The sequence below is a fragment of the Thalassophryne amazonica genome, chromosome 9, assembly GCF_902500255.1.
Source record: "Thalassophryne amazonica chromosome 9, fThaAma1.1, whole genome shotgun sequence".
NCBI lineage: Eukaryota > Metazoa > Chordata > Actinopteri > Batrachoidiformes > Batrachoididae > Thalassophryne > Thalassophryne amazonica.
Genome location: NC_047111.1, coordinates 61,269,676 through 61,297,501, shown reverse-complemented (window position 1 = coordinate 61,297,501; position 27,826 = coordinate 61,269,676). Strand labels below are relative to the sequence as shown.

At 43.1% G+C, this 27,826-nt stretch overlaps 1 protein-coding gene across 2 annotated transcripts in view; it reads right to left on the bottom strand.

The window, feature by feature from the left end:
• LOC117517245 (calcium-binding protein 8-like) overlaps nucleotides 1-27,471 on the bottom strand; it is a 152,344-nt gene extending 124,873 nt beyond the window's left edge. Inside the window, exons 1-2 of one of the 2 annotated variants that reach the window (XM_034178188.1) lie at nucleotides 27,193-27,471; nucleotides 6,315-6,439 (exon numbers count right to left, since the gene is read on the bottom strand). In XM_034178188.1, the coding sequence (XP_034034079.1) occupies nucleotides 6,315-6,432 (118 nt within the window). In that variant the 5' untranslated portion in view covers nucleotides 6,433-6,439; nucleotides 27,193-27,471. Of the gene's footprint in view, nucleotides 1-6,314; nucleotides 6,442-27,192 lie in introns of those variants that run through there. The other variant, XM_034178189.1, reaches the window with a different exon arrangement.
• Nucleotides 27,472-27,826: the final 355 nt, after the last annotated feature.

Genomic DNA, 27,826 nt, shown 5'->3' with positions numbered 1-27,826 from the left:
AAAAACTATATGGATTTCATTCATATGTTTTTACGTCAGACATGCTTGAACCCTCGTGCGCATGCGTGAGTTTTTCCACGCCTGTCGGTGACGTCATTCGCCTGTGAGCACTCCTTGTGGGAGGAGTCGTCCAGCCCCTCGTCGGAATTCCTTTGTCTGAGAAGTTGCTGAGAGACTGGCGCGTTGTTTGATCAAACTTTTTTCTAAACCTGTGAGACACATCGAAGTGGACACGGTTCGAAAAATTAAGCTGGTTTTCAGTGAAAATTTTAACGGCTGATGAGAGATTTTGAGGTGATTCTGTCGCTTTAAGGACTTCCCACGGTGCGAGACGTCGCTCAGCGCTCTCAGCCGCCGTCGTCAGCCTGTTCAAGCTGAAAACCTCCACATTTCAGGCTTTATTGATCCAGGACGTCGTGAGAGAACATAGAAGTTTCAGAAGAAGTCGGTTTCAGCATTTTATCCGGATATTCCATTGTTAAAGGAGATTTTTTTTAATGAAAGACGTGCGGACGGATCCGCGCGTCGGGACGCAGCCGACGCGGTGCGGCGGCACAGGAAAAACACCTCCGTGTTGATAACCATTTGTAAAATCCAGGTGGCTTTTGATGGCTTTCAGTGGAGTGAGTATATGAGAAATTGTTTAACAGGCAGGACATGTTCCAACTTGTCCTTAAGGCTTTCAACAGAGGTGTTTTTCCTGTGGCGGAGCGTCACGGCGGCTGCGTCCCGATGCGCGGACCCGTCCGCACGTCTTTCATTAAAAAAATCTCCTTTAACAGTGGAATATCCGGATAAAATGCTGAAACCGACTTCTTCTGAAACTTCTCTGTTCTCTCACGACGTCCTGGATCAATAGAGCCTGAAATGTGGAGGTTTTCAGCTTGAACAGGCTGACGACGGCGGCTGAGAGCGCTGAGCGACATCTCGCACCGTGGGAAGTCCTTAAAGCGACAGAATCACCTCAAAATCTCTCATCAGCCGTTACAATTTTCACTGAAAACCAGCTTAATTTTTCGAACCGTGTCCACTTCGATGTGTCTCACAGGTTTAGAAAAAATTTTGATCAAACAACGCGCCAGTCTCTCAGCAACTTCTCAGACAAAGGAATTCCGACGAGGGGCTGGACGACTCCTCCCACAAGGAGTGCTCACAGGCGAATGACGTCACTGACAGGCGTGGAAAAACTCACGCATGCGCACGAGGGTTCAAGCATGTCTGACGTAAAAACATATGAATGAAATCCATATAGTTTTTGAAAAAAATAAAAAGGACCGTTACTTTATTGACAGCCCTCGTATACTGTTGTGTGTATATGTCACTGACTAAATATGCGCTACAACGTGCTCAACTTTTGTTCAGAATCAGCTTCTTATCACTGGTAACGATGCGGCTTTCCTCTCACTCATTCCCGCAGCTTCACAGTGCTTTAAACAGTGTGGATGCTGAGCGTCCACAGAGTTCAATAGTGAAGCAAAGAGTGCAGCGAAACGAGACGAGTCACTGGATAAATGCTGGGCTTTGTCCCGCCCATCGGACGCTCAGCGTCTCTGGGGGTCTATGGGGCAGTGGGCTGGCCTCGGCTGGCCCGGACGCTTAGCTTCTGCATGATGATTGCATGATCAGTCTGAGGCACAATCCCTTTTTGATTGACAGCGAAATGAGCGAATCAACGATCTTTTGGAGTAAACATCCGTGGGAGCATTTTTTAATTTTCATTCTGTTCTGAGTTGAACCGGAGACTTTCCTAATCCTCTTAGTGGCACTTTCTTTGTTAAAAACGACTACGACAAATCGAGCTTCTATTTTGGTGGGGTTTTTTTGTAGCTGCTTGGATACTGACTTCTATCACTCTTTCTGACTTCTATCGCAGTTTCTGTCCCTACCGAACAGCAGGTGCTGCTGAGCTCCTCCACCGTCACAAAGCACTCACAGGCGGACAAACTTCACACTAGCCTCGCGCCAGTCCCAGCTAGCGAGCTAGCTAGGTAGCAAGCTGCACATAATGGCAGACAATTTGAATGTTGTGGACCGGATTTTGGCGAAGCCATTTGATAGTCTTCCTTACGAAGAAAAACTTAGAGTTAAACAGCAGGGCAGATCAACTCCTCAGATTAATTTGGTGCCAAAAGTGGGGAAAAGTAACAGGTCTTTTCAGCTGTCCTGGTATGACAAAGTGAGCTGGTTGACTGGAAGTGCTGTAACAAATAAAATGTACTGTTGGCCATGCCTCTTGATGAAACCATCTCAGGGATGTGTTGTCTGGTCAAAAGTGGGTTTTGGGGATCTGTCCAACTTTGACAGGGCATACAAAAGGAATAAAAAAAGCAATGAACATGTGAGTGCATGTGCAAGGTTAAGTTGCCTGGGCAGAGTCAGGGTTGAGCATGTAATCAATGAAGGCGCTCGCATTCAAGTGGCAAAACATAATGAAGCAGTTAAACAAAACAGAGCTTTCGTAAACCGCCTTATTGATGTGACTTCCTTGCTTGGCCGTCAGGAGCTGTCATTTAGGGGGCATGATGAGAGTGCTGAATGATCCAACAAGGGGAATTACAGGGAGTTTAATGAAACATTAGCTAAATATGACTCTGTCCTGGCCACACAATTCCAGTCATCAGCTGTGTTTTCTGGTATGTCCCATGCAATCCAAAATGACTTGATCTCTGCTCTTTTAGGCACTGTTTCTGATGAGATCAAGGATGAAATCCAGGCTGCTCCCTTTTTTGCATGGCAGGTGGATGAAACAACTGATATAGCTTGCCATGCTCAACTCTCTGTCATTGTTCGCTATGTGGATAGAGCAGGTAAAATTCAGGAGCACTTTATTGGATTTTTTTGATGTTTCTGGGGAAGAGATGCTCAGTCTTTTTGAAGTTTTGAATGAGAACATGCAGGGCTACAATTTCAGGGAGAAACTTGTGGTGCAAACCTATGATGGGGCTGCTGTCTTGGCTTCAGCTCTCAATGGTTTGCAGGCCAAAGTTAAAGCAATAGCCCCCAGTGCAATGTTTGTGCATTGCTATGCACACAGACTGAATCTGGTTCTGTCTCAGGGGGCTAAATGCTTATCTGAGTGCAGAATATTTTTGCATCACTCTCTGGGTTTGCCACATTTTTCTCAAAATCCACAAAGAGGATGTCTTTTCTTGAGTCTGCAGGCTGCTCAAGGTTGCCCAGAAATGCTCCTACTCAATGGAATTTCACATCACGGATAGTGAGCACTGTGGCAAACAATTATGATGCCCTCCTGCAAACTTTTGAGATGATCATTGCAGATAAGTCCATGGATGATGACACATTAGACTGTGCCAAAGGCCTTCTGATGAAACTGGAGGATTTTGAGTTTGTGTTCATGTTGTACACATATGAACAAATCTTCTCTGAGACTGATGTGGTGTTTGACATTGTCCAGCAGAGAGCTATGGATGTTCTGTACTGCAATAAAAGAATTGAGTCTCTTCTCACATCAGACCCACAAACTGAGCCCATGAGAAAAAGCCGTCTGTCACAACTACAGGATCCCAAGGAGCGCTACAGAAATCTGTACATGGCCATCCTAGACAATCTCACATAGCAGCTACCTCTGCGTTTTGCAAATTGGAAAGTCTGCGCTTCTTGGAATTGGTCAATCCAGGGAAATTTGATGAGATGAGACAAGTGTTTCCAGAGGAGGCATTTCAGAGTGTCCTGAAAAGTTTTGGCCAGTTCTTTGATTCAGGGAGACTGAGGTCTGAACTTCAAGTCCTATATTCAAACCAGGACTTACAGGGCAACAGGGGAAAGCTATGTGATTTATTGCTGTTTCTGAAAGACATGGAGTTGGACAGTGCAATGCCTCAGGTGTACAAACTATTGTCATTAGTGGCAACGATTGGAGCTACATCTGCAGGTGTAGAGAGGAGCTTCTCCTGTTTAAAGCAGCTCAAGTCTTACACCCGCAACACCATGGGCCAAGGCCGTTTAAGCAGCCTAGCTCTGCTGGCCATTGAGAGGACACTAGTCAAGTCCCTGGAAAAGACACCCTGTTGGTACGACAGGGTCACAGATCATTTTCTTGAAAAGGAACGGAGGGTAGAATTTACGTATAAATAAACCAACACATTTTATGATGTAGGCCGAAATTGAGCTTCCCCTCCTTGAAAGACCAGCATCCGCCACTGGCTCCTACTGCCCCGCAAGATTCACAGTTTGTCTACGATGTCTGTCAGGGCGTTTGTGCTTTGCACATCGGGCTGATTGGCCAACGCAGACATAGACATTAAGTGGCCAGCGACGGAGATCCATTGAAACGATGGCTCAATCCATCATCATCATCATCAAAGTGACTCGTTGTTATAATGAATATTTTGCTGTAGGAATCATAGTATAATCATTCATTTTTATACCCACTTATTCCAATTAAGGGTCATGGGAGAGCTGGAGCCAATCCCAGCGATCACTGGCTTTTCAATCTCATTTAAACGAAATATGGCACACACATAGGTGGATTCTAGACCTGCTGTTGTGAAAGTGTTGTGACACAGACCCACAACAGGGGGCGTTAATGAACGGACAATGGATAAGCCAAAAGTAACAATTTAATGTTGTGAATCGCACAACGACGTACAGACAATAACAATATGGTGGACTGTCAATCATACACCAGGTGATGTGTGGGCAGGCTTGATGATAGAAGACGCCTGGCGAGAGAAGAGCCGGATCCCCACACAGCTTTCACCACCAACGGAGCTGAAGAACACCGGAGCCGCCAAGCCCTGCGCCCCAGGTGGCCACTGTCTTCAGCAGTCAGACCCGGTACTGCTGGCAGAAAACAGAGACAGTCCTGATGAATGTGAGTTTGCACACTCAGTAATCCCACAGTCAGTGTTTAGTTAGGAAGGAGCACCTCCACCTCCAACCACACACTCGTGCAGCTCCTGTCTAACCACTTATCTGGTTGGAGTGTGAAGCGAAGCCGTCGCTGATCACACCAAACGCCAATCCCACAGATAAGGATACACCACAGGAAAACGGCTGCAAAGAAGATTATTACTCAATGTTTTGAGTCAGCAGAGAAAGTTACCTGAATGGTAGCTGATTTCTCGGCGAGGAGGTGGAGTTGCAGTCCGGTCTTTGTAGTGGTGGTGATGGGTGACAGCTGGTGTTGATGGATGACAGCTGTCACCTCCAGCGGCTCCAACGCCCTCTTGTGCTTGGAGCCCGCACTCCAAGCAGGGCGCCATCTGGTGGTGGTGGGCCAGCAGTACCTCCTCTTCAGCGGCCCACACAACACCTGCCCTGGCATGTGCCACCAGAGGCCAGTAATTAGGTGCTATTAGTTTGTGTGCATAACTGGTTTAAATACACTCAGACAAATGGTAAATGGTAAATGGACTGCATTTTAATAGCACTTTTCCATCTGCATCAGACACTCAATGCGCTTTACAAATAATGCCTCACATTCACCCTGATGTCAGGGTGCTGCCATACAAGGTACTCACTACACACCGGGATCAACTAGGGGATTAAGGACCTTGCCCAAGGGCCCTTAGTGATTTTCCGGTCAGGCTGGGATTTGAATCAATGTTCCTCTGGTCTCAAGCCCAACGCTTAACCACGAGACCATCACCTCCGCATCGAAAAAAAATAGGATTGTGCATATTCATAATAAATTTCTGTGAATGTTTGCCTATGTTGTACTAAATTAAATCTGGGAATATCATCTGGAATTTCAACAACATTATCAGTCATCTAAAAAATGTTTTTTAAATATGACATTTTTTCCCTGAAACCTGTTACAGTAATGTCAATGGAGAGACACCTCAAAATATAACAAACACAACAAAACTTTCAACCAAACTTTGGGCTTAAACTACAACTATGTCAAAATATGGCCCAAATGCATGAAATTCTATGTTAAAACCTAAGCGACAAGGTTAGTGGACATTTAGTTCTTCTTGCTTGCACAAACCACACATGGTCTTTTCTCTCCAAACATTCAGAGAGTTGATTCACAGGAATTTATGAGCTCTTGCTGGCATCAATTTTTATGAAAAATAGATTAAAACCAATTGGGAGCCCAGCATGCCCCTAATTCAGGACTGGACATTTATCCTGCACATTTGTCCAAGAATGCATTACTGTGAGTCTTGTGACCGATTTTATTTCTTAAACTCTATAAGTGGAAACCAATGCAACCAGTCAAGCATAGACAGAATTACTAAATGGAAATCTTTGCCCTAGAGGAACTCTAGTGTTCTGACCGCATTGTTCTAGTTGTGAAGCATTAATTGCTTGCACCTTGCACCCCCCCACTTCCCTGGTGTACTCACCTCCCAGCTCCTCCGTGGAGAGGCTGGTGAGTTGGAAGGCTTCGCTGCTCTCTGCCAGGGAGTTGGTCAGGTAGTTGTCTGGGTAGAGCAAACCGGCCCGCACATGGTGGAATGGCATTTTCTTCCTGCGGAGCCAAAACACAATGTGAACACACTTTGTGTGTGTGTGTGTGTGTGTGTGTGTGTGTGTGTGTGTGTGTGTGTGTGTGTGTGTGTGTGTGTGTGTGTGTGTGTGTGTGTGTGTGTGTGTGTGTGTGTGTGTGTGTGAAAGAGAAACCAACAAGTGTTTGCATTCAGATGACTGAAAACCAGCGTGGCTTCTGCTCCTTTTATAGAAACTCATTTCTGGGAGAAACTGATGTCACTTTGCAGCAGAATCACAGCAAGAAATTATGTAATCACATTATAATTCAACACAGTCATAAAACTATTGTAGTGCGGTAAATACAGCCATCGTCCAATAAAGGAGTAGTCTTGTTGATGTCTTTCTCCTGCTTGCTTTTTGTTCAAGTCTGCAGAGAGAAACCATTAAGCTGCTCTCACTCTTTCTTCAAACCCTGCTGCTGTCAGATTGGATGACTCAGCAGGATGCCACTGCACCGACTCCTCAGAAGTCCTCAGGACCCGACAAGGCAGCAATCAGCAACAACCTCTGATGTGGTAAGTTCAGAGCCTTCTCTGGTTTGATTCATGAGATTGGCCCCTCTCAGGGTTCCCCACGTGATATTTTGACACTCTGGCAGTGTAATACTGGTATATTATAATCTTATTATAATCTTCTGGCCTACACTGAACTGGAGTGAGCTGAGGTGAGAAGAGTTGGAGATTCATTGTGACATCTCAGATAAAGTCTAAACAAATAATGAGTCTTTTCATCTGCGCTCCTGATCGGGAGGTGTAAGCACATCCCCGATACTTGAGCATATAATCCGTCATACATTTTCAGTATCAGAGTCAAAAAAGAAAAAATGAACACAGACTGAGAGCGGAGACAAAGACGGTGACAAAAAGGCTAAGAGCTGAGGGACGGGAGCTAGTCTCAGTTCCTGATCTGTAGAGGACACACAGCGTGGAAATGGTTTGCGCACAGCAGTGTGCACAGAAAGGTGAGCTGTGAGGAAATTTATTCTTCAGCCCATCTGCTCGGACTTCTGTTCTTGTCCAACCTGCGCATTAAAAGCATTTGGGTCACTATGGCAACATGTATCTGTTCTGCAGACATGACTTTCAGATAACAAGATGCAAAAGCACACCAAAGTCGCATCCTTCAATCACTTTCACAATCACCCATTTACACCACCCCCCCCCCCAAACACACACACACACACACACACACACACACACACACACACACACACACACACACACACACACACACACACACACACACACACACACACACACACACACACCGCTGCTTCCAAAACCAAAGTACTGAGTAAAGTCTGTGAAGTCAAACGACAGGATTATGTACATGTAGAGCTACAACAATGAATAAATCATTCAATTAATCAACAACTATTTAAGAGTCTTTTCTTAATGTCCAAATTCTGTGATTTCTGTTTTGTAAATGTGAGTATTTATTGGCTTCTTTCTCCTCTTTAACAGTAAACTGAATACCTTTAGCTTTCAGACAAAACTTTATCTTTGAGGATGTCATCTTGGGCTTTGACATTTTGTGGACCAAACAACTAATTGATTAATCTAGACAATAGTCAACCGATTAATTGATGTCGAAAATAATTGTTAGTTGCAGCATCATAAAATATGTTCGGATTTTACTTTCTGTCTTTTTGTGTCCCTTAGGGTAGTATCTCACTGGGCTGTGACACGGTATTGGCGAAGAAGTTCATGAATTTTCATGAAATGTGAACAGAATACAATAGAACCTTTATTGTCATTGTACATATACTTACATACAATGAAATTTGTCGTCTGCATTTAACCCATCCTAGTTACAGTTAAACACAATCCAACCACTAGGAGAAGTGGCCACAGTCTGGTGCCCGGGGAATGTGTGAGGGAGTTTGCATTCTCCTCGTGTGAACTGCAGGGCGTCGCTCTCATGTTGGTTGAACTTTGAACTGTTCAAAAAAATTTGCACAACACATTTCCTCTCTAATTACTCAGAGTCCTCACGGGTGTCTCAAACCCTTCTGAATTTAGTTTTTGTGAGTCATAAAGTGCGCAATATGCAAAACAACTTGTGAGGAGTTGATGGCACATTCCTTCCAGTATGATCGGACAGGACCTGTGCTTCTGGAAGTGTCTGAGCGAGTCCAGCCCGGCTACAATCCGGCATACAGGCAGTGGGCTGCATGAGACGTGTTTCATGGTGAAGGATAAGGACGAGCCAAGCAATCTGTTTTTCTTTTTGTTTTGTTTTTTTTTGTTTGTTTTTTTGAGGACCAAAATGGAAATGGCTTCTATGCTTTTTTGTGTTATCCTCTGCAATTTAATATACTATATTGTTTATTTTACGTACATGTATCTTATTGCTGAATAAATCAAATCAAAAGTCTCTCACCCTGAAGCACTGCAGACACTGCGATATGCTCCGTCATGGAGAAGGTGTTGTGTGTTGGGGGTGTGCCCGCTAAAGGACTAAATTACTTAGTGACCCCTAAACATATACCGACAGTAGATTACATCACTGCAGTAGAGTCAGCCATTAAACACAAGAGTTTGTCAGAGTCAGAAGCTGGGGACCTCCGACTAAGAGTCACAGCAGTGCTGAACGGTGCTAAGCCTCCTCTGTCCAACATCACGAGAAGAATGGAAAGCTTTGTCAGCACTGCAAAAGGACCAAATCATCCTTATCCTGCCAGTGGATAAAGGCAGATGCACGGTGGTCCTGAACACATCGGACTACGAGGCCAAGATCAACAACTTGCTCAGTGACTCCAATACATACGAACGTCTGAAGAGAGACCCCACGAGCGGCTATAAGAAGAAAATCATTAGCTACCTCCAAAACCTAGAGAAAGAGGGACTCATCGACAGGCAGACATACTACAGACTGTACCCTGGGGACGCCACTCCGTGCATGTATGGACTGCCCAAAATCCACAAACAGGACGTGCCACTCAGGCCTATTGTATGTAGCACAGATTCCATCACGTACAATTTGGCCAAGCACCTCAAGTGGATTTTGGCTCCTCTAGTGGGTAACTCAGACCACCATGTGGAGAACACACAAGATTTTGTGAACAAGATCAAGGACCTGCAGCTGGTGGCAGATGAAACAATCGTGTCATTTGATGTGACTTTGTTGTTCACCTGCATCCCCACTGCTGAGGCCGTCTCAGCTGTGAGGCAGAGACTGCTGGAGGATGTGTCTCTACTTGAAAGGACCAAACTCACACCAGACCACATCTGCCAACTCTTGGAGATCTGTCTTAACGCCACGTATTTCCTGTTTACGGGGAATTACTACAGGCAGATTCATGATTGTGCGATGGGGTCTCCGGTATCCCCCACTGTGGCCAATCTGTACATGGAGGGAGTGGAGAAGACAGCCTTGACATCTTTCACGGGCATCTCTCCCAGTCACTGGTTCAGATATGTTGATGACACATGGGTTAAAATCAAGCAACAGGAAGTTGAGGACTTTACAGAACACATCAACTCGGTGGACGCCAATATCAAGTGCACACGTGAGGATACCAGAAACAACCATTTAGCCTTCTTGGACTGTGATGTTATGTTTGGAGAGAACAGGCAGCTCCAGACAGGGGTTTACAGAAAACCAACTCACACTGACCAATATCTGCTCTTTAGTTCAAACCATCCCCTTGTACACAAGCTCTGGGTGATCAGGACGCTTCAACACAGAGCCCTACAGGTGCCCACAACTGCAGAGGGAAGGGCTAAAGAACAACAACTTGTCCGGCAAGCCCTCACAGTATATGGGTACCCACGATGGTCCCTGGACAAAGTACAGAAGTCCCAGAGAACAAAGAGACCAGATAGACAGGAGACGGAGACAAGAAGAAGAGGAGTGTCTCTCCCTTATTTAGCAGGAGTAGGGGAAAAACTACAGAGGATCTTCAGACAGCACAAAATCCCAGTTTACTTTAAACCGGTTAACGCCTTGAGACAGAAATTAGTTCACCCTAAGGACAAGATCCCTAGTTACAAACAAAGCAATGTAGTGTATTCTATCAGATGTCAGGAAAACTGTAACGAACACTACATAGGTGAGACTAAGCAACCTTTACACAAAAGGCTATACCAGCACCACAGAGAGGGCGCCAGTGGACCTCAGTCTGTAGTTCATCTCCACCTTAAAGACACTAACCACACATTTGAGGACAAGGAAGTTAAAATATTAGCCAGAGAGAAGAAATGGTTTGAGAGAGGGGTCAAGGAGGCATTCTTTGTGAAATGTTTGAAACCCAGCCTTAACCGGGGAGGGGTCTGAGACACGCTTTATCCCCTGTTTACAATGGGGTACTCAGGTCAAAGCAGTTTCAGTCTTTTGTTCATGGTAATGAGTCATTCACGTCATCAGCATCAGTCGTCAAGGGAGCCATCAGGAGAGGGTCCGTCCCATCATTAGGAGGGACAGCTGTCCTGTCATTAGGAGGGTGCTAACTGGAGCACAATAGGTGCTAATTAGAGCTATTGTTTAGTCACTAGCATATAGTAGTCTGCCTCTCGGCAAGAGGGGTCTGGTTAAGTTTAAAACTCCAGCTTTTGTGACTTCTTGATTATTCTTCTCTACAAGAGTCAAGACAGAAGTCAGACCACCAGAGCAAGAATTTTAGCTGAGGAAGCTTCTGTGATTTGAAGCGAAACGTCCTCGCGTCAAGCAACCCTTCTCTTCTCTTGGTACCCTCTCATAAGCTTTTTCTAAGTCCACAAACACACAATGACACATTCTCAGAGCAAACATTGCATATGTAGTGCTCTTTCTCGACATGAAACCATATTGCTGCTCACAGATCTTCACCTGTTTTCTAAGCCTAGCTTCTACTACTCTTTCCCATAACTTCATGCTGTGGCTGATCAACTTTATGCCTCTGTAGTTACTGCAGCTCTGCACTTTCCAAGATTTTATTAAACAATCTGGTTAGAAACTCCACTGCCATCTCTCCTAGACATTTCCATGCCTCCTCTGGAATGTCATCTGGACCAACTGCCTTTCCACTCTCCATCCTCTTCATAGCAGCCCTCACTTCTTCTTTACTAATCTCTTGTACTTCCCGACTTACTATCACCATGTCATCCAGCCTTTTCTCTCGCTCATTTTCTTTATTCATCAGCTCCTCAAAATATTCCCTCCACCTTCTCAACACACACTCCTCACTTGTCAGCACATTACCATGTGCATCTTTTACCACCCTAACCTGCTGCACATCCTTTCCAACTCTGTCCCTTTGTCTGGCCAATCAGTACAAGTCCTTTTCTCCTTCCTTACTGTCATGCCCGGCCCTGATCCAGGCTTTGATCCCTTTTTTGCCCCTTTCTTTGCTGCATCTTCTGTTCCAGCTTTGATTTAGTAGTTGTTTATTTTCATTATGTGTTTATTCTATGTTCTATTTTGCTTTGTCACTTTGTTTCTTTGTTACTTTTATACTTTAGCCATTGTCCAGTTCTGTTCTTGCTTTGTTCAGCCAGTTTGTGTTTTCATTGTTTATCACTTGCTTATTTTGTTCTTCTCATTTGTTAAATTATCTGTTGTGCTTTAGTGTCAGGTTTTGTTAATCACGGTCTCTGTTTTATTTGTAGTTGGTTTAACCACTTTGTTTTCTTGGACAGTTCTGGTTTAGTTTTGTCTTAGTGTTTATTTTCTTTTGGTTCTCATGTTCATGCCTGGTTTGTTGTTGTATTTTATTCTGCCCTCGATTCCCATTTTAGCTCTGTTCGGTTTTTCCTCATTGCCATTTGTTTCCACTCCACACCCCTGCACCTGCCATCATGTCTTCGTCCCTCACTCATATTTGATTGTGTTCACTGCCAGCCCAGTCTCACGTTTTTTTTTTTTTTTTCGTGCTCCCGTGATGAAATGAGTCAAATTTTTGTGACAGGGCTTATTTTTAACTCACTATTACTAACCCTACTCCAACCCCCAACCCTAACCTTAACCATGACCTAATCTTACTCCTTCCCCCCACCCTAACCATAACTACCCTGAACCCCCCCCCCGCCCGCTTCACTTTTAATTTTGTGCAGCCATCACGGAATGAATGAGAATGAATTTGTGCTGCAGTGATGAAAATGAGGCGCTTTTCGTCACAATATCACAAACCAATAGGTTAATGTATATTTTGTGCTGCTGAATCATGACTTGCCGTGAGAGCAGATTGTCACTGCACCTGCCTCGTATCTTTCACTCACACTCTTGGCACCAGCTCCCGTGTCTTTGTCTATTACATCACTCCACATTGTGCACTCCCCTCCTCACAATCTTGCCCGTGTTTAATCTTTGTTCACTAGCCATGCCCCTTCCTAGATCTTTCCTCATGTGCACCTCGTTAACGCCACCTGTTCCTCATCTCACATCCTGATTAGTCCACCTGCATTTAAACCTCACAGTCCTTCACTTCCCTGCCAGATTGTTGTCTTTGTACACTTTCCAGCGCCTTCTACAGTCCTGAGTTTTGCCACACCATGTTCCGTTTACTGCTCTGTTCTCCTTGACTATGCCTCATGCCTCTCCCCGGATGTCTGTGGTTGCTTGTGTCATAGAACCCTGCCTGTCCATGACTGCGTCTCAGCCTGACCCTGCTTGTACCTCTGCCTCGCTGACTGATTACATGTGTACCATACCCGAGCCTGGAATAAAGGCCATGATTTCCTCCACACCTAAGCCTTATTTTGGGAGTCTGTATTGTGTGTCCAGCTGCTCCTGGTGCAAGGCTGCTGCCCGCCCTGACACTTACTGTTCAATTTCTTGTACAGCTCGTAATATGCCTTTTCCTTCGCTTTTGCCACTTCTCTTTTCACTTTATGCCGCATCTCCTTGTACTCCTGTCTACTTTCTTCATCTCGCCGACTTCGATTTTGTCATTTGATTTTTAAATAGACCACATTGGAAATGTATTTTCACTTTCTTCTGTCTTTCATGTATTTTTTAACTTATTTACAATTATATTATGTACTTACTTTTAACTTCCTACTTACTAAATAAAATTATACTGTTGTGTGGGCCGCCCGAAGAGGAGGTACTGCTGGCTCACCACCAGAGGGCGTCCTGCCTGTTGTCAGGTTTCAGGCACCAGAGGGCGCAGTTGCCGCAGGAAGTCTACCAGGAGCCCGGAGCTGACAGCTGTCAGTCTTCGCATCATCACCACCACCCATAAAAGCCTGGGAAAGACATCAGAACTCTGCCGAGTTATCAGCTTACCACACAGGTAAACTTACTCAGCCGTTCTGTGCCGTACGCACATGTTTTTTGCATCTGAGCTTTTTGCAGTCGTTAACCTTTTGTACACTTGCAGCTTGTAGCCACGTTTATGGAAGTTGAAGGAGTTGACGTCTCCACTCCACACTTCAGACTTGATTAAGTGATACATAAGGCACTGCACGTACTCTGCGTTCCTGTGTTTGGAGGTGGAGGTTTTGCCCCAGAAAGGAACTGTATTTTCAGCTGACTTGTTTGCTGGGTGTTCACACACCCACCCTGTAACCTGTCTCTTTTCCTGCCAGCAGTACCAGATTTGACAGCTGGAAGCGGTGGCCACCTGGGGACTCAGGACTTGGCGGCTCTGATGTGTTGCAGGTCTCTGTTGGCGGTGGAACATCGTGGGTCCTGGCTCTTCTCTGGTTAGGCGTCTCCTACCCTTGGGCATGCCCACGCTTCATCTTTTGTTATATTGATATTGACAGACTAAAAGCATATTTTGACCTGTTGTGAACATTTGCAGCAATAAATTGTATTTATTGGATTCTCTATTGGCCGTTCATTTACACCCCCTGGTGTGGGTCCGTGCATTTTAGTTTCCCCAACATATACACGCTTTTACTATGTAGATGATTTACTGCCCCCCTGCTAGAATGGGGTGTGAGTCCAGAGTGTCATTATCAACATCCATTGTTCAGTATTGCTAGCTAATATGTGCATTTTCTCCAAAAAATATTGGGCCTATCAATGTTCCATTTTGGCAGCCTTCTTCCTTCACCCAACATACATAAGGATACCAAACAGCAATTGTCAACTCTCCACAGTTTGTCTGTGATTGAAGTTATACACACACGCACGCACACAGAGCTTTTTGTCTTTACTGTATTCTGCCGCAAGTAGGTGCTTTTATTTTTACACACCCAGAAATAGAGATGTGGCAGAAGACATCAAACATGCTACAGTTTTCACTCATGGTAACGGCAACATGACACATAACTAAACTGACTAAACCAACTGAACTACAAAAAACAATAAATCAATAACACTAACAACACTTAAACTAACATAAACCACAATAGCAACATTTCAAATGCCAAAACCTCGAACTCCCATGATGCATTACAGCACAACGTCCATTGATCATTGTTGTTAGCTAATGTTGCTTATTTCTCCAAAAATATTAGTCCTACCAACTCTCCATTTTAGCAGCATTCATCCTTGATCCAAAATACATAAGTATACCAAATGGCAAATGTCAGCTCTTCCCAATTTCCATGATCAAAGTCACACACACACACACACACACACACACACACACACACACACACACACACACACACACACACACACACACACACACACACACACACACTATTTATTATTTGAATAGTTGTTGCTTCTAAGATTTATATGATGTTTAAACCATCTAATTTCGCTCTTTCGTTAGACTACTATTGCAATATTAGTATTACTAATATTATACAATTAAAAAAAAACTCATGGTCCACAAGATAGTGCTAAATGGCCCATGAATGGGCCCAGTGGTTCAGAAACACTGCACTAGATTGCTTTAAAAAGCATGTTTGATTTCCCTATACAGTGGTCCCTTGTTTATCGCTGGTTACGTTCTAAAAATAACCCGCGATAAGCAAAATCTGCGAAGTAGTCAGCGCTATTTTTTGCAATTATAGATGTTTTAAGGCTGTAAAACCCCTCAATACACACTTTATATGCCAGATTTGGCACAGCTCCGCGCAGCAGACAGGGGGAGGTGTGAGTGGCCCACTGCTGCGTTTACCGAGCCCGCAGACTCAGTAAGTGCATTGGAGGTAGTGAGAGCAATCGCGGTGATGCCGACCGGTGCCGCGACCGGCCCGCCTGATAAGGACGCAGAACACAATGTGCTGTTAAAAAAAAAAAAGCATGCAAAATTAAACAAAAAAAAATCTGCGAAACAAAAACTGCGAGGCCGCGAAAGGTGAACCGCGTTATAGCGAGGGACCACTGTATAATATCCCATAGATGTGTCTGTCACCTGCTTGGTGTTTTCTTGAATGCTGGATTGATGGTGAATTTGAAGCAGATGTGCTCATCACCACACCACAGAACCACCTTCTGGGCAGAGATGGCAACTCCAAAGAAACCATCTATCTACTGCAGGAGGTGAAACATAAGCCTCCTTTTGGGCTTCTCCAACCACATCATTGAAGCACCTGTGTGATGGATTATGCCCTGAGAAACACACCACATGACTAAAATGTCACCTGACCTTCCCTCACAACCCAGGTAATACTTCTCATCCTAGTCTTCCAAAGTAAACCATTGATTGACACAAAGTCATTCCAGTGGTATAAGAATTGTCTGGAAAGAGCAAGTAGTAAAGACATGCACTCATTACTTTAAGTCACTGGTTAACATCCACGTTTTACAACCACACAACAGAACAGGAATCACCACCACCCTAAAGGCTTGGATCTTCATTCTCCTCCAAAGGCATTGTTATTGGCAAGTCACTTGATGGGTGTTTGCAGGACATGACCAGCTCATGACTACTCACCATGAGCTTTTCATCCATGCTGACTACTTAGCGAAATCAAAGTCTGATTTATTTTCAGTAAAAGGTGTGTCATGGTGATGTTCCTGTATCGCTAGTTTGCAGGCTCTCTAAAATGTCATGTAAACCACTTCAGAGGTATTATCTGTGTACATAATGGGGTTTTGGATTAAAAAGTGTTCATTATTCACAAACACAAAATATAAGAGAAAAGATGCCAAACATATTAATTCATATAGAAATACAGCTGTGTCTGAGTGAATTCTTACATCTTGGAATATTTTGTCCAAGTAGCCAATACATCACACTATCATCATGCTGTCTTGGCAGGCAGCATAGCGTCCACATTTCTGTTGTCACTATAACTGAAAATGAATGGCAGCTGTTCGCTTTGCCTCTGTCTCTTGTAGCTAATGTGACGAAGGGGTAAAATCTTCCTAGCTGTCTCTCAGTCTCAAAGGCAGAGCACCCAGAGACATGAATGTGACTGCTAAGTGAATGTCTTTATAAGTTTCATACTTTTACCGCATACAGACCAGTGTTGCCACAGTTACTTTGAAAAAGTAATCCAATTACTGATTACTGATTACTCCTTGAAAAAGTAACTTAGTTACTTTACTGATTACTCAATTGTAAAAGTAACTAAGTTAGATTACTAGTTACTTTTTTAGTTACTTTCCCCAGCTGCCGACAACAACCCATGTCAACATGACAATGATACCTGTTTTGCCAAAACTCACTTTATAGTCACCCTTTCTTGACTTCAATGAAAACAAATACTTGTTTTATAAAAAGTAAAATAAAGACCTCTTTCTTGACCTCATATTTAACTGTTGACAGCACTGTAACAGTAAAACTTGCAATTTCAAACCTACATTGTTTATAAATGTAACTATTAAATTCTAACATTTTTCTAACATTTAAATTCTCTAAACATTTTACTTGTCGAAATTATTATTATTTTAAGCAATATTAGTAGTTGTAGTAAAAAACGGCTTCAAAACTGGATCTTTAATCTAGGGGTGTTGTGGGGGGGGGGGCACATCCTTGCCCCACGCCCCCATTCCATCTGGATTCGCCCCTGCTTTGGCGTTTGAGCACAAAGAATGGATAACATTTATTTATGCAGAAAACAGGACCAGATTTACAGGTAAGAAAGTTTTATTGCGTTTTCACATCATGTGGTCCTCAGAAAGAGAGTTTAGGTGCATTTGAGTGAAAAACAGTGTTAGTTGTTGACGCGTCGCGGAGGATCAACTGTTTTTAACGACCAGATACAGAGCGGCTCAGCTCAGAATTCTAAATAAAGGAGGAAAAAAGTATAAAAATGTCTTTGTAAAGCTCAGTGCAGGTGTGCTGATCACCGCGCTTTAAGAGGTGAGGACGAGTCGAGCAGCTGCAAAAAAACGCGGATTAAAAGCTCACACCTCACTTAAAGTGAGCAGTTCAGTCGAACCCCGACCTCCTGCCCACAGACCAAGTTTAATGCTGCTATCGACCCACAATGAAAAATAATAGTAACGCACAGTGACATGGAGAAGTAACTTTAATCCGATTACTGATTTGGAAAGATTAACGCGTTAGATTACTCGTTACTAAAAAAAAGTGGTCAGATTAGAGTAACGCGGCATCACTGATACAGACACACTTCTAATGGCTGAAGACTGGAAGCCATTGAAAGCCAGGATCTTAGTCATGATCCAGGACGACTGTAAGCCCAGACAAGTATTCCTCACTCAGCTTCTCAAAATTCCGTAAAGATCACAGCATCGTCTGTGAAGTCAAGGTCAGTACACCTTTTACTTTGACTATTTTTCCTTCCTCACTACAGCACATGAAATACTTGAAAGATCATTTAAAAATTCTGCAAAGATCACAGCATCGTCCGTGAAGTCAAGGTCAGTACACCTTTTACTTTGACTATTTTTTCCTTCCTCAATACAGCACATGAAATACCTGAAAGATCATTTAAAAATACCAAGAAAAGATATGACAAATATATTTGAGGACTCTTTCTATGAAGGAGACAACAGAGTTTAAAATATTAACTGCATGAAACAGAGGTGATAAACTGTCTCAATTTATATGGCGACTGCACCAAGGGATCCAAATGAATTTAACAATAATGCTAATTTTGAGATGATGAACAACTGACAGTCCCTCAAGGAGCCACAGCATTCTGAAATACTTCATCGATGTCTCAAATTAAACAAGAAATAAATCTGGAAAATGTATGACGTGATATAAATATGAGAAGGCATTTTAACAGTTCATCTGCTGTCATAATTGTTCTCCTGAGTGACACACTCACTGATCCAGCAGCAGACACACAATAATCAGTCTCTCTCACATTTTCTTTTTAATTTGTGTACTTTATACCAAAGGCCATCAGATGTGGCCACTGGGTATTCCGTAGGCTTTGCGTCTGTCCGTCTGTCTGTGCTCCGCTTAAGTCCAGTCCTATTACTGTCAGGGCGGGCGGTTGCCCAACACCAGGAGCGGTTGGACCCGCGAAGCAGACTCCCAGACTTGTTTTTGGCATGTGAGTAATCATGGTCTTTATTCCAGGCTCAGGTTCAGCACACAGGTGATCAGTCAGCGGAGCAGAAGCACAATATGGATTTGGCAAGAACGCAGTCATATTCAGGCAGTATTCACAGGCACGAGCAAACACAGTTATCAAGGGTAAGGCAAAAAGGCGCGGTCGAGGAAAACAGAGCAAAACACGGTGCACGGCAAAGCAAGAAATCAGGACAAAATACAGAGGCTGGGATGTGTGCATAAAGTGACAACAACCTGTCAGTGAGCTGTGAGACTGTGATGGTTTAAATAAGGAGCAAACACATTAGGGTGATGTGAAGCAGGTGTGTGGAAGTCTTTGGAAGGGGGCGTGACTGGGGGAGCCAAAGGTTGTGCAGAGTACAAGATAGTGACGGAAGGAAAGCAGAGTGGAGTGAAGTAACAGACAAAGACACGTGATCTGGAGCCAAGAGCGTAAGTAAGTGAGAACACAAAGCAGACTGGAACAAAGTGTGAGAGCAGGGCACAAAGCTAGTGGAATGACGTGACAACACAGACAGAGATGTGAGAGGGATGAGAACAGAGCAGAAGCAGGGCATGGAGTGAAACAGAGCTACAACTGAAGACAAAATACACCAAATTGGAACATGACAAACTGATCAGAAAACATGGAGCATAGATAGTAAAGTAAAACTAAACAATTATTAATAGTAAAATAAACAAGTGATAACCTAATGAAAACTGCATGAGAAAATAGAGATAAATACAAAATTAAACCAAAACTGACTTAACAAGGCGGTAAGACAAACCGTAAGAAAAAGCAGTGACTAAATAATAGCAGAAAACAAATCCTGACATAACTGCACAACAAATATTACAAATGAGAGGAACTAGATAAAACAAGTGATAAATTAAACAATAAATAAAACACAACTGACTGAAGAACACTAGAACAAAATGATAAGCCAAAGAAACAAGTAAAGAAAACAAAGTGACAAATCAAAACAGAACAGAGAATAATCACATGATGAAAATAAAATAACTAGTAAATCAAGACCGGGGCATGAGAAGGGGAAAAAGAAAGAGGGAAAACCCAAATCAAACCCCAGATCAGGCTGAAATCATGACAATTACTGCTAGAGTCTTCAAATTTACTGGAAACATTCTTGGGACACTGACCTTGGACAAGTTCAAAGATGGCTAACCTTGACCTATTTTAAGAGGTTAAAATGTCACATTCTGTTTCAATCTCTTCAGTTTAGTTTTTGAATGGCGGGTGTGACAGCCAATCAGGGTAGAGCTTCACTGTAACGTCAGAGGCTGGTTTCTCCAAAATCGCTTTGTTTTGTGTGTTTATATACATGTTTTTCATATACAGTATTTTGTAAAAGGTAACGAGAAATAAACACTTCTAAAACTGAAAACGCTGTTTTTGCAACCTGATAACACCTCTGGAGTAATTTACAAGACATTTTGCTGATGTTAGTGTCCATGCTAACGCCCACTAACTCAAAGCTAAATTCCTGTTAGGCTCTTTTATCACGGTGAGTGATCGCCAAAAGAATTGGACAGGAAACGGACTTCAAAGTTTAGATGTTTTATTGTAAAAGTTCTTACACTGATACAGAAAGTCATCTCAGTGATGGGATATTGACCAGGTCACATGCAAACACCTGGAACAATGAACCCCAATTCTTCTCCACTAACTTTTATTCCTGAATCAAGGCTGGCCCAATGTGAGTGAGCGGTCCTTAGCCTGTAGTGAATCAGCGACTATGCGACTTGGCTGCAATTTGAGGTAAATAAGCAGGTGTCTGTCTGTGTTGCATTCAAGGTTGTTATGTAAAAATTTTATAGTGTGTGTTTATGTTTGTAATGTAGTGTCACGCAATAACACAGAGTGTTCCATCATGCTGATTGGTTTTATCCATTAAACATCTATAAAAAGATCAGATGGTTTTATCAATTACAAGGGCATTTTGTGCATCAGCCATTTTGAAAAGCAGTTATGTTAAGATCAGATAGTTACAAGGACATTTTGGATGTGCGACAGCCATTTTGTGTTATGCATCATGGAACACTCTTACATTCCTCTGGAGTTAAATTTGTCTCATTAATACCTGCAAATGCACAGAGGGTGAGCTACAAATATTCCTTGATTTGCACAACTTCGGCTCTTAAAACGTAAATATTGTTTTTGATTGATTGATTGATAGAGAGGCTTTATTGAGCATGTACAATTTGTATGTAAGACAATGGGATCTTAATAATTAATTGAACAGCTGCAAATTATAAAGAACACAAGGCTCATACGGCCGAGAGTATTTTAGCATTGCGTTATATTGTTAAGTGTATTGTATTGTTAAGTGTTTCCATAATGTCACAAAGATAGACGGCGTTTAAGATAGATTTTAGGGGCTGAGAGGAGGGACATGCAGACAGATCTGAGGGGCTGGAAAAGGGGATCAAAGGAAGCAATCAAAGCATGCTGACTGCCAACGGTTGGGCCATGAGGTCATCAGTACTCGATGGCAGCAAAGATTCAAGAGTCCACTGCAAGAACGGTGATTAGAATGAGGTCAGACAGGAGCGATGAAGCTGAAATTAAGAGGAAGAAGGTGTAAGAATGAGACTTGTGTGTTGGGAAAGGGGAGGAAGGAGGCCCATGTGTGTCACTGATATGTTGGTATGGAGGATATGTCTACTTCTCACATCCCTTAGTCCCCGACGAGAGAAACGCATTAGCAGAATGGCAGGCCAAAGCTGAGGGTCACAAAACAAATTGTGGTTTCTCCTCATTTCACTGTACTGCTGTCATAAATCAACAAGATCCGAGGCATAGCAGCTAATTAGTCTTCGAAGCATGTACAACTACATAAGCTTTAATCAATTTTCTACTCTTAAATCAATTGAATTGATTTAAGAGTAGTGATGACTGAAATTGAAAAATGATTCAAACTGCCAAGACACCAGTTTGCTCTTTTTTGTAAGTTAAGACCTCAGTGCTTGACAAAATTATCAAGTGATAACAAGAAGGAAGCACAAAAATAACTAGAGCTCCACGCTCATAGAGTGCAAACCTTTGCCAACACTAGTTTCCAATTCCACAAATTCTACCTTGGGAAAATTTTTCAAAGTCAAAGTCCTGTTAGAAGTGGCTTTTTATGAGCTAAATTAGATGAGATCAAATGTCAGAAGTACAGTATGTATTTAGTTCAAGCACTTGAATCAAAGTTTTTATGGGGTGTTGTTGGGTTTTTTTTCCAACTTTTTCGGTTTCTGAATTCTTTTTCAGATAATTTTCACAGAACATTGTTATCTCTGCTATGCACAATCTGTCATTGCTTTTTGGCACTTGGTTTCCGACTGATAAGTGTAAGATAAATAAACAGACATAAACTTGGAACCTCCATCCATTTTTGGTGGTGTAATAAATCCATAACAGAAAAATAAGTGTGACTGAGGCACTTTTAATCTAGATATAATGCAAAATGTACACCAAATGGGCTTTTCAATTTTAAAGTCAAATCGCTACAAAACAGATTTGGATCAAACTTTGTCAGGCGATAGTGAGTGCCAGTCTGCACCTCAGTTTCAAATGAGAGTGATTGGGGCAACGTTTGATTAAGATATAATGTAAAATATGCATTGAATGGAGTTTTCAATGTTAAATTTAAATGGCCACAAACTCTGTAATCTGGATCAGATCTGGATCAAACTTTGTCAGCCAATAAAGGATAACATCCTACATAGCACTCTCAAATATGAAAGAAATTGTATCTTTTTTTTTTTTTTTGCCAGTTATGATTTTTTTGAAAATTGGTCAGTGTTAAAGATAGGAATTTTCCAAGTTTCTTCCTGACTTTGACCATTGCCCTATGACCTTCAAATCTGAATCAGTTCTTGTCTATCATGATATGAATCTTTAGTAAAAAATTCATAATGATACATGACAAATTGTAGGTTTCAGGCTGTTCACAAACAAACAGGCAAAAACATTACTTTCTCCAACGGAGGTAATGATACACTGTGTAATGTGTCCACAGTCATATTGATGGGCGGGTTTGAATGTGCTGAAAGAACACAGGCCCCATGTGAAGCGCCACATTGTTCTCCACAAAAATGTTGCAATGACTCACAGGAAGAACAGGTAATCAGTGAGTCAAAAAGTGAGTCTGATTACCAAGAACAGCTTTTGAAAAGCACAAGAACACCTATTGAACACACATAATACGAAATCATAACTAATAGCATTAGCGAGTAGTGTACCATGTGTACCTCATGTACCATATGTTTGAAATGACAATAAATGAACCTTGACCTTAATAAGACATACCAGTGATTCATTTCAATTTAATTTTCTCACCAAATCACAATATATGTCACCCCAAGGTGCTTCACAAAGGTAAGGTCTAATCCTACTCTCACCCTAAGCAACACACTGGCAACAGTGTTACGGAAAAACTTCCTCCAGAATTTTTTTGATGACAGGAAGAAACCTCACGCAGAACAGACACAGAGGAGTGACCCTGCTTTAGCTGCACTAACAATACCAAATTAACAAATGAAACAAAGCACTAGGAATTGTCAAACATCAAGACAGAGAAGATGCAGCTAAGCATCCAATTACAAAGTAATTGTCCAACCAGTCAAGCAGTAAAGATCATAGAGCCACACAGTGGAACACAGTTGGGATCATCAATGAGTTGGTAGTTCTAATCTCTTAGAAAATCACCAAGGTCCTATCCCCCAGACTCTGCCGTGTCCTTCCACGCCCCTCTAGACTCGGTCTCAGTTAGTGATTGCTCACAGAAGTGAGACAGATTGCCTGATGGTGCCTGGCACAATTCAGAACACTGCAGTATTTTTTTTTGTTTTTTTTGTCTAACTTGTGCAAGGTCTCTGTCCCAAGAATGTTCCCTGTGAATTTGAAGACTCTGCCAGTAATTGGACTGGATTTATGCTGAGCACAGACAGACAGACAAACAGACAGACGGATGGGCGGATGGATGGACGCAAAGTCTTCGCAATACCCGATGGCCATTTTTGATGGCCTCGGGTAATGAGAAATCATGTACTATGTTCCATGGCCCTCCCTGAAATACTGTTTCATTAAAACAGATATTTCACATATTTGTTTAAAATAAAAGTTTTGCAAGAAAGAAAAAACATTCATAAAGAACAACATCACTTTTTACATCCTTGTCACATTAAAACAATACTCACAGTCACGCCTCTGACTGATGTACTCACCTATGACATCTACTTTGTTTGAGACAAAACTTTGGCCAGCTAGGTGTCATTTTTTTCTCTATTTCTTTATATCAACCCTGCAACAGTTTTAGACATTGCTTCCACTTGGTTGTTTAGTGCCGATGTTCCGCATGGTGAACAGTCCTTTTGAACATTATCACCACCATAATATGTTGTAAATAATCAGAAAATACAAGAAAACGTTCATAAGAACAATGGGGAATTTTAAGGTTTGGACATGGTTTGAGTTCATTTGCCCTTTGAGTTCATTTGTCTGTATTTCCCTTTGGGAAATTTGTGAAAAAGGGGGATTTTTCTCAAAGGATACAATTAGACTCTGCATGCAGAGATCCCTCTGGTGGGTTCAAATGTAAGTAATAAAAAAAGAAAGAAAGCAGACACCCACTCAGGGCATCCTACAGTCAGGTCTGTAAATAGTTAGACAGTGACACAGTTTTGTAATGCATCTTTACACCACCACAATGGAGTTGACATAACTGAATCAATCAAGGCTGCAATTTGGAACTAGAAATTGGGGGGACAAAATGCGAGGCCCGCAGGGCCGAAGCCCATAGGCCGGGGGTCTGGGGCCGCTTTAGGCCCCCAGAAGCCAACGGTTTCGAGATAAGCTCAGATGCATTCTGAACATCCAGAACAGTAATTTTAATGTTTTGAAAAGACCATAAAGTGGACACCATTTGACTTATGCAATTTGAAACTGTGGATATAAGTACTTTATTCTGAGAATAGCCAGCATTGATTTTATTAACATCCTGGTGTAAATAAGGTATCACCACATGTATAGAACACAAAAAGAATGATAGGTTGAGTTTTCATTAAAAAAACAACTGCAATGTGGTAAAATGTATTCATAAATATAAAAGAACAGGCTCTTAATAATTATTAACTATCACATACTGTATTTTTTTTCTCAAGATTTGTTTTGCATAAGTTTGAAAAAAACAACAGATCATAAGTTTAGGATAAATTTCTTATCATGAATTTAATTTTCGAAGTGGCACTAATGACAACACTCATACTGAACATAAAGACTGATTTTGGAGATCACGCAATAATTGCAGATGGGCTTTCTGAGGTCCCAGATAGCTTTTCTGATTTCCTTTTCTAACTTTCAGAATTTAGTAAATTAGCATATGGTCCATTGATACTTATGTGTAGACACTAGTCCCTAGAGGCAACTATTTCTGGTTTCAAATCTGGGCAAATGCAGTCCCAAAAAATTCCGAATGTGACAAACAAGAAACAGGTGTTGTAAACAAGTCAATGCTGCTAAAAATATAAACTTGCAGAAACAAAGATACTATTCTGACATTGTTTTGCACATAAGACTGACATAGCATGTTTCAAGTACACACATATATGCCGGGGGGTGGGGGGGTGGGGGGATACCATATTCTGTCCCCCCTGGTTGAAAAGGTGGGGGGGGGGACATGTCACCCCTATCCCCCACCAAATTGCACCCATGGAATCAATAAGATCAAGGAACTTCACAAAAATATTACATTAACCATTTTGAAATTATGTGTTTTTTAAATAAATATATCCAATTTCATCTTGCACAAAGCCATTACAGCTCAAACGAATGGTCAGGATTGCTGATTCAAGTAGTTCTCTGCAAATATGACAGAGATGATTCCAGAGAAGTACAGATATTGAATTCACATGTTGGTGCTATGCGGCAAAAAGTAAACAGGATGTTCCACCATTTTAGTGAGAGGATGACAGACAACGTCGCCACTGCTGGCCGTGAGAGCGGCAGGCAGCTGCACAATGACAACTGTACACGCTGCTGAAATTTAAATCCTGTCAACTTTTTCTGCCTGCTGCAGTGATAAGGACAAACCAGATTGAGGGATGTTCATTGTGGCTGCTGCCGGTTGCTCGGGGTCACTTGGGATTTGGCACCAATTTTACACTGGACGGTCTTCCTGGAGCAGTTCCAGTTCTACATACATTTAAAAAAAGAGTTGTTGGACCAACCTAATAATGCTTTTCAAATGACAACACTCAAATAAATCTGGAGGATCCAACTAATCTTTGGTATTTACACCAACTTAGTTCATTTAAGTGTTACCACTTTTTCTTGTTCCCTTTCAGCTGCTCCCTTGGGGGTCAGATCATTCATCTGTCACAAAAAACAACTGTATGCCCTCCCTGACAACATCCATAAACCTTATCTTTGACCTCCTGCCTGGTGGCTCCACCCTCAGAATCGTCTTCCCTGAGTCTCTTCCAAACCGTCTCTTACCCTCTTGCTAACCGCCTGTCCCTCTGAGGATCCCAGTGGCTGGAGAAGGCCAAAGGGATGCCCACGTTTCACCTGGCTGATGGAGATGGTTACTTCCAAGAGGTGTTGATGGAACTGTTGTCTGCTTGGGTGATTTGCCATCCTGGACCCAAGGTGGTTCAGTGGTGTGGTGGATGCGCAGATGTGCAGATTTGAATTCACTGAGATCATCAGGGTGTCAGAGAAATTTCAAAACAGGCACTCATGCGCGCCACCTCCCCCGAAACTCTGTCCATCACCTCGCACCTCCTATAAAACCCTCCATGCGTTGCCAGCCAGGGGCTTGTGGTCTCCTCCGGGATATGTGGTGATGAATGTGAGTCAGACAGGTGGCAGATTTGGCCATTTATAACTGTAGAGTTCTGGAGCATCTGGCAGCAACAGCGCGAGCATGTTTGGATTTTTCGGCTCCAGCTCGGTCCACATTCATCACAACCGCGCGTGAAGCACTTAGAGCGCGACGCATGTGATGAAGTACTTCACATTCCGCAGTGTGTCGAGCCAATTAGTCTCTAATTACACTTACGGCGCGCACGGCGGACCTATGATCACACTGCCGTCAAAGCAGCTCAGCGCGCACTGGACGCGCGCCGCGCACACGACGAACCTGGAAAGCACAGTTCCCACGAGCGCTTTTTTCCCTCCCTCTCTCTCTCTCTCTCCCTTCTTTCCTGCAAACACACGCACAGACACCATCGCCATTAGTGACTCAGTCAACTCGTGCAAACGCGCGCGCGCACACACACACACACACACACACACACACACACACACCCACGCTTCTCCAACAGGTGCAGTCTGGCTGCGCCGCGCGCGACGCTGCGGGAGCGGTCGGACCCGCGTAATCACATTTAGTAACGCACGAAAGCAGAGGTGACACGCGAACGACGCCTACCTGCCTGTGAAAGATGCGCTCCCCCGGTGTGTGAGGTTCGGCCCCGCGCTGCTGGCGGAGATGCTGAGGGCGTTCTGATTCACCAAGACGCGTTCGAGTCCGTCTGCATCCGTCCGGTGCCGCTGAGGAGTCCGTCCGTCAGCCAGAGGTGGACTCGTTCAGTCTGCGTATGGGATCTGCTCCGGGGTATCATGCGCGCTCCAGACTTTTTGGACAGTTATTCAGAAAAAAAAAAAAAAAAAATCAAAAATCAATTGGTTCTGTGAGGAGGGAGGAGGTGCTGAAGGTTCAGTCAGTTGATCCACATCAACGTCCTCGCGTCCGTTTATCCTCTTCCCATCGACAGATCTTCAGATTTTGGAGTTTTTGAATGAATCGGGATGTCAGATCTTCTCCCGACGCCACCCAACAGCCCACAGGTTTGCGTCCGGTGTAATCGCTGATCGCACACTTTTTTTGTGCGTGCATGAAATAATCTGCGATCTGAAAGCAGAGAATAAGGAGGAGGTGTCCGGCCAAACGCTTTTGGGCGCAGATCGGTACAGATGGAGAGGGATCGATCACCCGATGCTTCGGTGACAAAGTTAACCCATTTATCCGTCTAGTCCGGTGAGGGAGGGGCCACATGGGGGCC